This window comes from Scomber japonicus, chromosome 11 (assembly GCF_027409825.1).
Source record: "Scomber japonicus isolate fScoJap1 chromosome 11, fScoJap1.pri, whole genome shotgun sequence".
NCBI lineage: Eukaryota > Metazoa > Chordata > Actinopteri > Scombriformes > Scombridae > Scomber > Scomber japonicus.
The window spans coordinates 14,920,963-14,937,264 of NC_070588.1; the positions used below are offsets into that span (position 1 = coordinate 14,920,963).

The window sequence follows — 16,302 nt, forward strand, 5'->3', positions numbered from 1 at the left end:
GACCTATGCTGTATATTAGTAGTGTCTTTTCTGAGTTTCAACAGTATCTCCTGGACGGAGTTTTGCAGTTCCTTTGGGCATAAGGGACACATTGAGTTAACATCTGAGGAGTTCAATCACCAGTCCACAAGAGTGTTTGAGTCTCTGTCTGTCTACTCCATGTTTGTATCTGTGTGTATTTGTGTTTGTGCTTATTTTGACAGATTATATAACATGTAGGTATGTTGCCTTGGTGTCCACTCCTATTACATTTTTGGCAGTGCACCTGTAAAATCCTGTATCCCTACTTGTCGGGTTCTGTATCACCAAGGAACCCTGAGGACTAAGGTAGCGGTTGCCATAGATACGAGCCTGACCCATCACCCTCAGCTGTGTCAGGTCTGGTGTTTCCCAGGTAACCATTGCCCGGGGTGTTGCTATGGTGAGACAGGGCAGCTCCACAGCAACCCCAGGGCGTGTGTAGGTCACAGGGGAGGGGCCTGTTGTGATGCGTGGGGGGTAGGCGATGACGATAACGGGAACCGTGACAATTGAAACTGAAGAGGAGTCGTAACTGGTGGATTTGCAGGTGTAGGTGCCTCGGTCAAACACGGATGCTTGTTGCACCACTAATGTGCCATCCTCTTGGACTAAGTATCGGCCTGAGTCACCACTCTCACCCAGGGACACCACTTTGCCGCTGGGCAAGGTCCATGAGAGAGATCCCTGGGTGTGTCCAGCTGTTTGAGGAGCAGGGCAGGGCAGGCGAAGAGTCTCTCCATTAATAATGCTCACTAGGGAGGCTGATCGGGTGCTCACTGCTGGCTCTGAGACAGGGCCACTTGAGCGAGGGGGAGGGCCAACTGGACGAGGCACAGTAAGAGAAGGTTTATCCCTCTGCAAAGGCTTTTGAGTGACTAGGATTCTTTGATGAAGCATCTCAGGCAATACAGGGCCTGACTGAGCTGTAGTAGGTGAGACTCCTGTGCGAGGTCCCTCCAATGAAACAGGACTTTTCTGCACAGGTCTTTCTATAGCTGGTCCCCTAGGTGGAGATCGAGCCTCTTCTTGTGCATCAAAGACCTCCAACTCCACCTGTATCCTTGTCTCTCCTCTTTCACCTCTCACTACACATACCAAGGTCCCGCCATCACTCGCCCGCACACCCCTCAGGTCTAAGGAGCCATTGCGGTACACAGTCAGGCGGCTCCCATAGTAAGGAGCTGGCAACACACCGTTACCAGGCAGAAGCCAGGCCAGGCGGGGGGGAGGGGATCCGGTGGAGGGGCATGGTAAAAGAACATTTTGGCCTTTAGCCACTCGCTGCTTCACTGTCGTCACCACACCCACAATAGTGTTAGCAGAGTTATTAATAGCCCCTGCACCAGCACTACTCATACCACCAATATTCCTTCTTTTATCATTGGTCACTCCTGTATTGCTACTCCTACTGAACCCATTTCCATTAAATTTGCCTGTGCCGGCTCCATAATAAGGCACACTGCTACTTAAAACACCAGTATTTCTAGGTAAATCACTTATCTTGCCAATGTCTTTGTTGGTGCTTGCTTCAATACTAGCTTTTATCGCACTGACTTCATTATTACTAGCCCCAGAATTCCTTCCAACACTATCTCCTATAACTGTGCCTTGACTATTTCCCACACTAATACTCCCACTTATAATGCCAGGTCCATTTCTATTTATTCCAGTGTTATCTGCTTTAATGCCTAAATTCCTAGCCCCACTCAGCCCAACACTGATTACACTACCATATTGTGTTGTAATTCCACCAACATGCCTGTTGAATTCATTTTGACTATCTGTCCTAAGGGCAGGATTAAAGTCATTGGTTGCTATTTTAATGCCATTGCTTGGTACAGTGTTTCTTATCCTGCCATTACTATCACTAGAGCCAGCGTTGTTGCTGTCATTGCTACTAAGCTTGCTTGTTACACCATTGGTAAATCTATACTGGCTTATCCCTGCATTATCAATGTTGCCCCCTGTTCTACTACGATGATCACTTCCTGGCCCGTTGCCAGTACTCCAACCTCTTCCTTCCACCTGGCCACCAAGTCCACGATTAGGGACTTCCACTTCCAAGCCCACTACCATGTGTCTCTCCCCAGCTGAGTTGGTTGCTCGGCATGTATAGTTTCCAGAATCGATCTTTTGGGCCTGACGCACCTCCAGAGTTCCATCTGAAACAACCACAACCCGCTCAAAGTAAAAACCAGAACCAGAACTCCGTGGGATGACACGGTGGGCTGGGGAAAACCACATCACTGTTGGGGTGGGATCGCTTGTGGCCTGGCAACGGATGATGGCGGTCGCTCCCTGCCGTACTTTGAGAACGTGGTAGCTTCTGTCATCGGTGAAGGTTGGTGGAGATGCCATCATGACCTTAACTTTGACCTTGATGGAATCAAACAATCAATCTCAATCAATCTTTATTTGTATAGCACCAAATCACAACAAAGTCATCTCAAGGCACTTTACACAGAGCAGGTTCTAAACCGTACTCTTCAGGTTTTAATTTTAAAGAGACCCAACATTCCCACATGAGCAAGCACTTGGCGACAGTGGCAAGAAAAAACTCCCTTTTAACAGGACCAGCATTTCTAGGAATTAATTTAAATGAATCAATAACTGACAGAATTTTATTTGTATTAAAGTTGTATTTTTATTTCTGAAATTAATAATTGGATTGGAGTCATTGGATAAATTATTCTAAAGTCATCTCTAAATAGAAATGTTGTCATACCTTCATGGTGTCTTGACCTCCTTGATTCTCAGCATAACATGTGTACTCCCCTTCCTCTCCCATACCCACTACTGGAACCAGTAGCGTCCCATTGTCAAACACAGTCAGCCTCCGTGCTCGCACTCCTCTGTCTTCCCCTTGCAACACACTGTTCACCATGGTTCCATCTGGCAGGCTCCAACGGACAGCTGGGTCGGGCAGGCCTGATGCCAAGCAGTCCACCTGCCAGGAAGAGGATCATTGGTTAAATGCTGTTATCCCTTAAAAGTTTGTTTGCCTGTTATTTCTAATGAGAGCTGAGTTTCTGAGCTGTTGAGAAATAACAACTTCTTCTTTATGTAAGAAGGAGAAAAACGTACTGTACTGGACATTTAGGTTTCTTAGGCTCTTACAAAAAGTAAACTCACATTAGAAAATACTGTTAACTATCCAGAAATTTAGAAGCATTATATATATATATATATATATATAAATAAATTTAATAAGCAGAAAATCCCACAATAATATGTCTTGCATATCAGGTCAGTATATTTCATTGAACTGTTAAATATTCACGTGTGAAGTACTATCCCCTGAAGGCTGCTGTTGATTATTCAAAACAGCCTATGATATGAGTAAAAAAAGTAAGTACATTTGATCAAAAAACAACCAAAAACACATCTCCAAGCTGTGGAAAAAGTTGGCACCACATAAACTGCAGTAGAAAGAAAACTCCACACAAATCACAGCCTCAACAAAAAAGCTTAACAGTAGAGGAGTGTAAGAATCCATTGGTGGAAAAGTTTTATGTCAGTGTGTACAATAAAAAACAGTCTCAGTTGTTATTTAAAATGATGTATTGCCAATGTGTTCATAAGTCAGTGGATTAATTTAATAAATAATAAAGTGCCCCAGTGAGCCATTTATCGTACTATTTTTTTCTTAATAATGCTGTTTCTCAAATTAACATCATATTGGAAACTGGGAGAGAGATGTATAATAATTTCCTTCTTTTCCATTTAGCTTACCTTCAGTGGTTTACCCAATGATACCATCTGATTCAGTGGCTGCTTGGGTTCAATTTTGGCAGGCTTGGTAGCCACAGAAACACGCAGGAGACGATAATCATCTGCAACCTTGTTGCGTGTGACACAGAGATAGTCTCCAGAATCCTTCTCTGTTACTGCTTGGACTGACAGGGTGCCATTAGGGTACACCTTCATGCGTCGATCAAAACTTTAATTTGAACATAGACACAAATAACAGAAAGAAAGAATGAGACACAACACAAGATATAATAGTACTGTCCAAACAACAAAATGTTGTCTATCTTACACACCCTCAACCCCTGTACCTGAAGTGCATGTCCACCAGTTTCCTGCTGGGGGTCCTCCAAATGATAATGGGAGTTGGGTTGCCAGTTACAGAGCAGTGGAGCTGCAAATTACCCCCATACTGAACAGTATTGACGGAGGGTGAGGTGGAGACAATACGGGCTTTGCTGAATGGAGAGACAGGCAAGGAGTGCAAAACAGCTGAAACTCTGCTTTTGTCTGAGGGGGGAGAAGAAGTAACTCTTGTGTTGTTTACAATTCTGGGTAAGAGTTTGGTGTTACTTGCAGGCACTGTGAAGGGTGGGGAGTGAGAGGACAGTTTTGTTGTCTTGAAGTTAGTAAAGTGTGTGGGGGAGGCAGTGACTGTTTTATTGATTTTGGGAGCTGACTTAGTGGAATTGCGTTGGTGAGGGTAAGAAGAGCTGGGGGTGGCCAACAAGGTCCTGGATCTATCAGAGGGCAATATAGGGGAGAGACTAGCAGAGTTGAATGGCTTTGAGGGGTAGCTGGGATTGGACAAAGTTTTGTCTTTAACAAATAAAGGTGGTTTTTCAGTAGCAACTGCTTTTGCCCCTTCATTTCTTGCTCTTCCCTCTCTTCCTTCTCCCTCTGCTCCCCATTTAACTTCTACCTTCAGAGTCCTCTTATCAGCTCCAACAGCATTACTTGCTGTGCACTCATAATTTCCTGAGTCCTTTGGCCCAGCTTTTCGAATATGCAGTGTCCCATTGGGCAAGACAAAAAGGTTTCCATGGAGAAACTGGGATGGGCGAACTAGAGTCCCATCTGGTATACGCCAGCGCAGAGTTGGTGGCGGGGCACCTCGGGCAGAGCAGTGAGCATAAACAGGCATCCCTAGAGACAAGAGCAGGTGTTCGACTCTGGGTTGCTGTATCACCGGGGGCAACGAGGACACATGTACACGGACAGATGCACTGGCCGCACCTGCTGAGTTGGAGGCCACACAGCGATACACTCCCCGGTCAGTAGGTAAAGTTGCTAAGATGTGAAGGGTTCCATTTCTGTCCACAGTGATGCGACTGCTGGAGGGGGCATTGGATGTCAGGACAGAACGATCCGACAGGACCCAAGAGAGCAGAGGGGTCGGAACGCCATCCGCCTGGCACTCCAAGTGCACCTCTCCACCTTGATGAATGGTTGTTTCTCTGTAGCTGGCCAGCTGCATCCGCGGGGGTCGTGTCCACACTTCCAGGGTGGTTAGCAACCTGTCACAGAAGAGTAAAGCACACACATATTAAATATAGAAAGACATGAACACATTTTTAGCATTTCAAATGAAAACAATCTGTCATGTCATGTGAAATACCAAAAAACACAGTTCAAAGTGAAATTGAAATATAATCAAAATTCAAAGTTCATATACAGAGATTTGCATATGTCTTGAATCACTGGTTTGGACTGTGTTTGTACCTTAAAAAAGAAATACAGCATACATAATAGCAGTTAAAGTGCAGTTTGCCTTAGGCTTATGCAGTGGGTATTAAAAACATTTTGTCTTATGGTCATAAATGAATGGTATATAGTGCATTAATTTTCATGACTGGTATTAATAACCTCACCTGTCACGACCCAGAAAGCTGTGTGCACTGCAGATGTATGTGCCCCTGTCCTGCAGCTGAACATTCTGGATAATAAGGGTGCCATTTGGCAGAACCTCAAAACGTTGAGCCCTGGAGTGGATTGACATCACCGCTCCTGAGAGAGAGAGTGACACAAACACTCAGTCAGACAGTCAGGCGGAGAGACAGAGAGAGCATGAAAACTGAGGCAAGTTGAGAAAGAAAGTTAGAGAGTGAGTAAGAGACAGAGAGGAAAGGAGGAACAGGGACACGCCGAGTGGCGCAGTGTGTAAAGTCAGTGATGCAGTGCACAAAATGTTCCATTACCTTCTTGCAATATGTCTTTGCCACATGGAAAGCTAGAGAAAAGCCCATTGTATGTATGCCAGTGTGTAATGCTGAGTGTTAATAGGTTATTTCACTGCAGTGCAACTTCTTCATAAAAAGCTAAGACTGATTTCCTTTTGCATCTGTGACTTCAGAATGTAAATACAAACCTTTATTTATTCTGTTTCAAAGGCAAAGCCTGTAGTTCTTAATCATATAACCACATATTCACATGCACACACACATATATACATACACACACACACACACACACACACACACACATACAGTATATACATATATACACACATACACTACCGGTCAAAAGTTTTAAAACACCCCAATTTTTCCAGTTTTTTATTGAAAATGTTTTCAAGCTAATCATCTTGGTCTTTTTTCCTAAGGTAGTTCTGGCATAGCTTGGACTTTTGTTTTGGGTCATTATCTTGCTGTAGGATGAACTCCTGACTAACTACGTGTATACCATAGCGTACTGTGGTAGCCGACCCTGGATACAGAAAAACAGCCCCAGACCATCATGCTTCCTCCCCCATATTTGAGAGTTAATGTCAAACACTGAGGAACCATCCTTTCGCCTACTTGACAGCGTACAAAACTCCTGTGTGATGAACAGAATATTTTAAATTTTGATTCATCAGTCCATAACACCTTCTTCCAGTCTTCAGTAGTCCATTGGTGATGTTTCATGGCCCAGGCAAGCCTCTTCTTATTATTCTGACGTGTTAGCAATGGCTTTCTTGCTGCAACTCGACCTGTCAAACCTGCAACTCCAAGTCTTCTCTTCACAGTTGAAACTGAGACTTGCTTACTACGACCACTATGAAGCCGTGCTTGAAGCTGTTGTCCTGTGAGCTGCCTATCATGCAAGCTGTTGACTCTCAGAAAATGTCTTCTGACTCTGTTGTGGCTTTTGGTCTGCCAGACCTCTTCCTTTCAGAGTTTCCTCCAGTTTCTGAGTGCTTTTTGATGGTGAAGGAAACTGTACTCACTGACACCTTGACTTTCTTTGCAATTTATCTGTAGGAAAGACCTACATTTTTAAGTATTTTTGTATAATTTTTCAGTTTTGGGTAACATTACCTTTTCTTAATCTCTGGTAGTTCACCACTTACCTTTGTACCATTTCAAGCTGTTAATTGGACTTGAACTGCTTGAATTTCAATAAAAAAATGAAAAAATTAGGGTGTTCTAAAACTTTTGACCGGTAGTGTATATATATGTGTGTGGATAATTCAGTTCTGATTGACTAACAAGCATTTCTATGTTTCCTTGCATTAATAAAAATATAAGCCTGGGGTCTGTTCTAGGTAGCAGGTTTACTGAGTTATCAGCCCATGAACCAGTTTTAACAGGCTTCCAGGTGGATGTTTAATTGAAGGTAAAACTGTCCGGAATTATACAGTTATGCATTGAATGCTGTTTTGTGTGCATATATGTATGCTGAAATAAATGTGTGCTAGCTGTATACCTGTGGCGACTTTGGTCCATGTGATGGAGGGTTTAGGCTCTCCCTGAGCTTCACAAGCTAGTCTGGCAGTGCTCTCTGCTGGGAACGACACTGTCCTGATGTGTGGGTCTGAAATCCTTGGTCTAGATCTCACCAGTGAGGCCTATGAAAAGAAAAGATTATACAAATTATAGTAGTGAATACAGTAATAAATAATAAAATTAATGAGTCTTAAAAACTATCTAGGAGACATATGAGAGCAGGGTTCCACTAATGAAAGTTCTTCAGCTTGCAGAGCCTGAGCATTGTGTTGGTCTCATAATTGTAATTTTTCAGAGAGCATAGCTACAATGAATAAAAAATGAGAACTACTACTACTAAGACCATTACACATCAGTACAAAATCTTTATTCAGAAAAGTCAATACCCAGTTTAAAACTGATAAGTGCTGACACAAATAGCTAAACTCTTCAGTAAATTGTTTTGTGTATAACTTGTAATTACTTGTATTTTTTGAAATAGTGCGATTTTAGCCATTATTGTTGTATCGGTTCATAAATTCAATATTACTGTGATTTTGAATTACTCATTGGTGGTGGACCCAGTAGTTTGGTTTGCTGAGGCTTGCTGCTTGCTCTGAGAATTAATTAACAATTGATTATTTTAAATCCATTCCAATTAGGCTCTACAAACACATAATGTTGATTATGGAACATATGTGTTTCATCTCTTCTTTAGATCTGACAGTGACTCTGGCAGAGCTCTGGAAAATCCATGAAATTGAAGAATTGTCATAAACATCCCTTCGGTTTAATAGCAGGTCATGTGGATACAGATTAGACTATTTTCAGATCTCTTATGCATTTTTGCTAAGCTTTTGCCCAAGGGCATGCACAGTTGTGTGTTGTGTATGTGCATATGTGTGTTACTATTTTCTGGGCCAGCACTCACTTAGAAAAGAAATGTTAATTTGAGTTCCACTTAGATGGCAAACAAGACAAATGACTCTATACTGTATATATATGAATTGCAAACCACATTTAAGACTGCACTTTAATAAATGACCAACTGAATGAATGACGAGCAGAAAAATAGGGAAACATTAAATAAATGAGCAATTAAATTAACAAATAAAGCACAGATTGTTATCTTAGTTTGGCGTCTACTCTTGTCATAATGTATGGGCTTGCTTTAAGACCCATTTGGGGTAAAACTATCCACAAAATAGCAATATTATGTTATTTGAATGGATTTGAACTCACCCCAGGTACAGCAGGGAAAGAAGGAGAGGGTGGCCGATTTGGCCTGCTGCTGTGTGAATCTGGAATAGAATTAGCTGCAGGGTTCTTCCAGTCAGTAGGAGATCGACTCTGGTTAGGAGTCCCAGAAAGAGGCCTCCCTCTGGAGTCAACTTGGCCCACGTTTGGTCTCTCTCTGGATGATGATCTGGTGCTTGTTGAAGTCATTGTTGTGGAAGTAGCAAAAGGTGTATAAGGTGTGGTTGCCCTAACAGTAGTTGGAGGATGTTTGGCTGAGATGGTACTAGTACTAGGAATCATAGTAGTAGTTTTAGTAGGTGTAGAAGTAGTAAAAGTTGTGGGTTCAGGAGTTGTGGGAATAGCTTTGATTGAACTACTACTAGTAGTAGAGATAGTGGTAGTAGTAAAAGTAGTTGTAGAGGGGGTAGCTGTAGTGGTAGAGGGGTTAGTTGAAGGAGTTATAGTGGTAGTGGGAGCAGTAGATGTAAGAGTAGGACTTGTAGTAGTAGAAGTAGAAGTGATGCTATACATTGGAGTAATTGTAGTAGTTGTAATTGACGTGATGGGATTTGTAGTAATAGGAGTAATTGTAGTTGTTGTGAGAAGTGTGTCACTAGCTCCAGCAGTAGATATACTTGTAGTGCTTCCAGCAGAACTAGTCAAACGAGTTCTCTTCAGAGTGGTTGAAGTAGTTGTTGCCGAGGAAACAATGGAGGAGCGAGTGGATGAGAGAGTGGTGGAGGATGCATAAACATCCAACAAATTCCTTTCCAGCTCTTCACTGTGTTTGCTTGGGGGTCTATCAGCATCTTTTCCTGAGACTGTATGTGGGTGTATGCCATGTGTGTGTGTCCTGCCATGCGTGTCAGGCATGTGTGTCTGTGTCATCACGATATTAGAGGGAGTGGATGCTGGTATTCTAGTGTTAAGGAGAGTGAACACTGCAGTGTCTGGTCTGTGTACTGAGTGAGTCATCATGCCTATATGTGTCTTTGTGTGAGAAGGGAATAATGAGCTAGGGAAGGTGGGGGTCAGTGAGGGGGAGGCAGATTCGGAAGTAGAGACACCAGGAGTGTTAGGAAGAGGGGTAGACAGAGCCACACCATTTGGAGTAGAAATAAGTGTCTTGTTATGGTTGCTCTGTGCTGATAAAGTTGCTGGAGTTGGAGTTGTTGACACCATCAACAACACATTCATTTGATCTGTGGACGTGTCAGGAGTCACAGTTACTGACCTAGGGTTTGTAAGGTCAGGCAGAGGTCGAGGTGGGGTCATAGGTCGAACCCTATGCCTGTTGATAATTCGTCTTCTCTGTCCAATCCTCCTGCGAGAGTTCCCTGGGTTTTGAGGCCGCAAGTTCGGCACCAAATTAGGAAGGACTCCTTGCTGGGGGTTTGTAGGCCTAGATCTAGATGGAATGAGGCTTGCTTCTTGTTCCTCTCCTTTAACTGGTTCTGAGACAATTTCATTAGTTCTAGTTACTGGCTTAGAGGTGGTGGGACCTTCTTGTGTGTCTGGGTTTGTCACTGTTTCTGTCTGTGGACCTTTCTCTGCCTGTATGTGTGCCTCTGTTTCATTTTCTAGATCTGTCTGTGTTTTTGTTGACCTCTCTATCGCTGTATCTGTCTCAGTGTCTGTCTTTGTGTCTCTTTGTGTCTGTGTTTCTGTGTGAACAGGGTAAATGGGCTGTAGGCCTTCTTCTTGTAAAGCAGCATCATCAACAGATGACCCTTCAGTTTCTGCTTCCATCCCTGCTCCTTCTGCTCTATCTATCTCTGTATTATTATCTGCCTCATGTCTTCCTGTGTATCCATCTATACCTCCACCCACCGGTTCAGCTGTGGTGTTTTCTGCTGTGATGGACTGACTGTTGTTATTGGGAACAGTCTTTTGGCGTATCTTAGCCAGTATGTCAGCCCATTTCATAGGGTCTATCCTTTGTTTGTTTGCGGCGATTCTATGTCTGTTGTCATAATGGTTTCTTCTCTGTTCAATGGAGGATACAGGCCCTCCTCCTCTTCTTAGGGAGCCATCTCTCACAGGCCCACGTCTTCTGGGTTTCCCAATTGGATAACGTCTGTTCTGGGGTGGTTGGAGAGGTCTTGGGCGCTTCCTGTTGATGACAATAGTTCTCTCTTCTTCCACCTCTTCATTCCCCGATCCTTCTTCCACTTGACGTAGTAAAGGGGCTCGTATCTTGGTTGACCGGCCAGCAACTGACTGTGGTCCTTTAGGAAATGACGTTCTCAGTGGTGGGGGATGTCTTGGGTTTATTTCCAGCTGCATGGACAGAGAGTCACTACCATATTGATTGACAACAATACAGCGGTAATGCCCTGCATCTTTCAAAGAGGGCTTATACAGAGAAAGACTCCCATTTGATTGAATAGTGAGTCCACCTGATACAACTAATCCCTGCCGTACTATATTTCCATTTGGTAACACCCAACTCTTGTATGGTACTGGTGAACCAGATGCTTTGCAGGACAGAGTGATGGCCTCCCCTACGGTTCCCGTGACAGGAGTTCCCACTTCCTCTCCTGAAGGTGGAACAGATGACTCAGCTACTGCTAGGCGCAGGGGTAGAACATCTACATCCTTGCCAGCCCGGGCTATGCAGTAGTAGATCCCAGCATTTAAAAGCTGCAGTTCTTGTAGAAGTAACCCAGAGGCTGTGGCCCGGAGTCTACCATCTCGACTACTGGAGGGGGAGACGAGTTGGGATCCATCTGGAAGAATCCATTGTACTTTGGGATAACCAGAGCTTAGAAGAGGGCAGGGGAGTTCCACTTTACTGCCTGCTACAGCTGCCAGTGCTGTGGTGGTATTATTAGTTGAAATGAGCACCCATGGATGAGCAGCTGGGGAGGATGTTGAAGGAAGACCAGTAGGGTCAGGATGAGCAGACACTCTTGTTGAATATATAAGGTGAACTCTATGTGCATTCGACTGTGCTCTATTAAGTTGAATGCTAATAGCTGGCTGTAGTAACCACTGTGGTCTGACTTTAACAGAAGCTTTCACTCCAGTGTGATAATATCCCTCTGTCTCTGTTGTCTGTCTGTAGCGGTAGGCCAGCGTCGGGGCTTTACTAAGCATAATCTCCCTCTCAAGGCGAACCGCAGTCTCGCTGTAGTAAGCCAGGATCCGCCAAAGATTCTCATAGCTCTCTCTCTCCACAGGGCACTCCAGGGAGAGTGACATAGCAAGAGGGAGAGGGGAAGAGGATGAAAGGGAAAGATCTGGAGGAGGAGCAATATCCTGAGAGTCTGTTGAGTGAGTGATGTTGCAGCTCAGATCAACACTGTACCCCTGTTGGTCAGAGAGGCCCAGAGAGGCAATGCCTAAAGGCTCTATGAAGGATTCACTTGGCTGGATCTCACTGAGTTCTGTCTCCAAAGGTTTGCCTCTTCCCGGGGCGGGTATTATGGGAGAGGTGCAAGATAGCTCGGTCTGCTCAAGTAAACCCTGCCCCTGAAGGGAATTGGGCGAGGCACAGATCGGACACTGAGGACCACTGGGGCATTTCATTATGCCTAATTGAAAGAAAGAAACAGAGAAAATGATGTCACAAAAGGCACCCTTACTATTTCTGTATCAACAGTGTGTAACATCATAGGACCTATACAAACATATTAGTGCGCATTTCAGCTCTCTGCACATATTAGAAGAGTCATATATTAGTCATGCCAGATCTTTTTAAGCATCCATTACCCTTTATATCTCTTACTAATTAGGTATGGTTTCTTCATCTACTCATAAATCAGAAATATGCATCACTTCATTATTCCACAGCAATCATTAGCCTTTATTTCAGTTGCCTGCACACACATCAATGCTGTCATCATGGATTAGTCATGGCAGGTTAAGTCTGGCATATCAATGAGAGACATTTCACAGTCCTGCCTTCTTTCACATCTCAATAACAGCCACAAGACAAACTAGTACCGAAAATGAGCGAAAATAGAGACAGGCAAGTAATGAAAAGCAGGTGGAAAGATGTCAAAGGTATTGAGATAACAAGTCCAGATGTATCTAAATTCAGACTGAACTCATCTTTCTATCATCTGGCTAGAGTTGACATACTGCACAGGTACTAGACATATTACAGACTTTAAATATCAAGAAATTAATTTCCTGTTTCTTGGTCAGTTCCCATGTTTCTTCTCATCTTATCTCTTTCCTCTCGTTCAGTCACCCAAGCAACCCACATGTTGCATTAAACTGTCTTTTTACATATCTGTTTGAACTGAACCTGCTCAAAGGCACCACAAACGCCCATTGTTAAGGGACTGTATGTGGGAGACAAAACATCAAGAGAAAAAAAATGATACTGCAGGCATGATAGTCACCTGGGTGGGCCAGACTCCAAGGGAGAAACCAGTTTATCCTACAGTCACAACTCCACGGATTAGCCTGCAGCACAAGAGACTCCAGCAGGGGTGCAGTTTGTAAGGTCTTTCTCGGCAGAGTGGTTAGACTGTTGTTGGACAGGTCTAGGTGTCTACAGGAGGGAAAGACAGTGAAAAAGAGGTTGCAATGAGGAGGGGGAAGAGAGAGAGGACACAGAGGTTGAATAAAAGTCATAGAGAAATGAAGGAATGGATGAACGAGTGGGAGGGGGCCGTGACAGATGAAAGGTGAGAAAATCATCCATCATTGTTTTATCATTTTCATCATCACCTTTATCAGACCCAAGTCATACATGTTTATACTCTTCAGGTATACTATGAGTGGATCTGAATAAGGGTGAAGAGACAATGCTATGTATATAAATACCAATAACCACTAATGGAAATGTTATGATTTATTTTCTGTGAAAAGTCACAGCCAGATTTGGGAATTTCACCTTTTTAACTATATTTGTTGATAATATGGGTAATGTGCAATCCTTGTTGTTTTTTTGGCAAAAAATGCAAATTAAGTTGATTGTTTTTTAATTTTGCCCAATCACAGACTTTAGAGGCACAGACAAGTCTCCTCACTCTCAGAACCACCAGTATGGGCATATCTGCTTACTTTTAAAAATAATTTTGAAGATATAATAACTTCCCCAACACTGATTATTACATTATGTGCTTCAGCCGTTAAAGCTCACCTGAGTGTAGAGAAGTAATATGTATTCAGGAGGGACAGCGTGCACAAAGTGTGGGGATGTAGCTGATGTAGCCTGTTCCCTTGCAGACGTAGCAACCTGAGGCTAGGCAGCTGGAGCAGGGCCCGGGGGTGGATATGCTGGAGGAGGTTGTGATCCAAGTACAGACGCAGCAGCGAGGTCAGGCCAGAGAAGGTCTGAGATGAAGGGATTTCTCTCAGCTTGTTATAGCTCAGCTTTAATATCTGTGGGGGTGGAGGAAATGGAGTGAGCAGAAGAAATTAATGATTGAGGGAAATGAAATTAAAGACATCAAAGCTGATGAAGAAACCAAGTATATGCTATGATCATAATTCTGTCCCTGGACACCACATGCTTTTAAATTAGAATTATGATAAATGATGAGAGGGTGATTGGAGTGAGGATGAATGACTGGGTGACAAAACTCTTTGTAACTGGAAATGATTGATTGCACCCTGTGTAAATTTTAGCAAAAATATAAAGGTAATATTCCAGCAGCATATAACCACACAATATATTCAGGCTGTATGTTTATCAGGTCAAAGCAGGGAAAACTAAAAAGATATATTCGCAGAAGGGGTCCTCAACTTTTCAAATATGAAATTTAGACCTTTATCCTAAGCAGAAGACTCTAGGGGATCTATTGCTATTCTAGTCATGTGTGGAGAACCCACTATAATTTAAGAAGGCACACCATGAAAACCATGTTGTGAAATTGTGTTCCTGTGAGGCTTATGATAAATCTGCTCTCCAGGGAGACTACTTAGCTGGAAAAGTTCCAGCTGCTGACAGATCTAGCACGTGACAATGTCAGCACTTGGAACTATGGATCCTATTAACAGACAATGGCAAATATATAAGCATCTGCCTGGGAGATGAAGGCAACAATTGCATGTTGAGCAATATCACTTCATTATGGACTGCTAACTCTGCCCTTAGGTTGAAAGGCTAAAATGTCCAGCGCGTTTCCTGTCATCAAGCAGTTTGAAGAATGACGGCACATAAATTATGCATTGGGCTAACTGTACATAAATTAGAAAAATGTGAGCAAAATCATGTAAACAGCTATTTTAGTTTTTCATACTAAAATTGATCTTTTTATGTATCCATTTGTAATTTAATGTAAACACAAGTTAGGGACATTTATCAACGTTGGGTCCTCTCTAACTTACACCGAAGCCTTTCAATATTTCAACAAATAATATATTCATTTTATTCATGTTGTTAAAAACTGGAATTTCCTCTGTCAGTTAATATATATCAATATCTCATAATTGTAGAGAGCCAGGCAGACTAAACATGTACTGCACATGCAAAATGTTAAAGAGCTAAGTCTTATGTAACAAGTACATAAAATTGTACTGCCTGAGGCTGGGGAGGGATGAAGGTATATTTTATGGAGACTTGCTCTTGGTTCATTATTGCATCTGTGTCCTGCACTGACACTAATTTCTGAAGAGTCAAGTGTTAAGTATGTGAGGAAATACTGGTTTGTTTTCAAATTGATAGCCATATATTTCATTATCCAGCATTGATAGTTTGGTTTGGCAAAAGAAAGCTCAGGGTACTTTCAGTGTTGGCTGCTGTTAGCTGCCTGAGAGATAGGTCTACTGTAAAAGAAGAGGAAGCAGGCAGTCTTTTGCATAATTTCCTATCTGCCCCTTTTCATTCCTATTTCTGCAATATTGAGAGGTTCTATGCATTTATGTTCCTGCTTACCTGCAGTGAGTTCATGTCTCGAAACACTGCATCTGGAAGATGGTGGAGATCATTGCTGTGGAGCATCAGAAGCTCTACCTTATTTAGCCCAGCCAGTGAACTGTCATGGATCCTGCTGATACTGTTGAACCTACAGGAGCATGATGGAAACATCATCATTAAAGTTTTAAATCTTATGTGTGTGTGTGTATGTGCTTATTACATGCAGACACACATACTTTCATACATTCAAGCATGTGTTTGTGTGTCCCTTTACCCTAAGTTTATGCGCCGTGTGTGTACAGGCAGGCCAGGTGGTATGGTAAGCAGGGAGCGGAAGGTACAATGGACTTCGCTGGCCTGGTAGCAGTTACAGCTTCTGGGACAGGCTTGACCCCTGGGCACCTCAAGTATCAGCACCAGCAGAGCCAGCAGTGCCGCCAGCACACACACACTCCGATACATCTTCACTGCACAAGCAGCTACACTGAGGTTATCACTGCCAACGAGAAAAAGAAAGTCAAGATTGATGGAGAGCAGGAACAGCAGCACAGTGAGATCACGCAAAAATCCAGACATCTCTCTCTCTATCTCTCTCTCTCTCTCTCTCACACACACACACACACACACACACACACACACACATACATTCACTCACACAAGTTAATTATATTTATAGAGACCAAAATCACAAATTGGACTTGCAATAAGTATACAACACAAGACCTTTTATTCTTTGACCCACACTGTAGCCATACTGACACATCGCACCTGTTTAAAAAACATGTGGGCTAT

General features: G+C 43.0%; 1 protein-coding gene across 1 annotated transcript; it reads right to left on the reverse strand.

The window, feature by feature from the left end:
• Window positions 1-204: 204 nt before the first annotated feature.
• LOC128367548 (immunoglobulin superfamily member 10-like) lies at window positions 205-15,972 on the reverse strand. Its single transcript, XM_053328134.1, has 11 exons — window positions 15,785-15,972; window positions 15,529-15,658; window positions 13,792-14,033; window positions 13,046-13,197; window positions 8,697-12,229; window positions 7,456-7,597; window positions 5,640-5,775; window positions 4,080-5,285; window positions 3,754-3,961; window positions 2,747-2,968; window positions 205-2,397 (listed from the first exon to the last, which is right to left on the reverse strand). The coding sequence occupies exons 1-11, from the start codon at window positions 15,970-15,972 to the stop codon at window positions 205-207; spliced, it is 8,352 nt and encodes a 2,783-aa protein (XP_053184109.1).
• Between the last annotated feature and the right edge of the window lie 330 nt (window positions 15,973-16,302).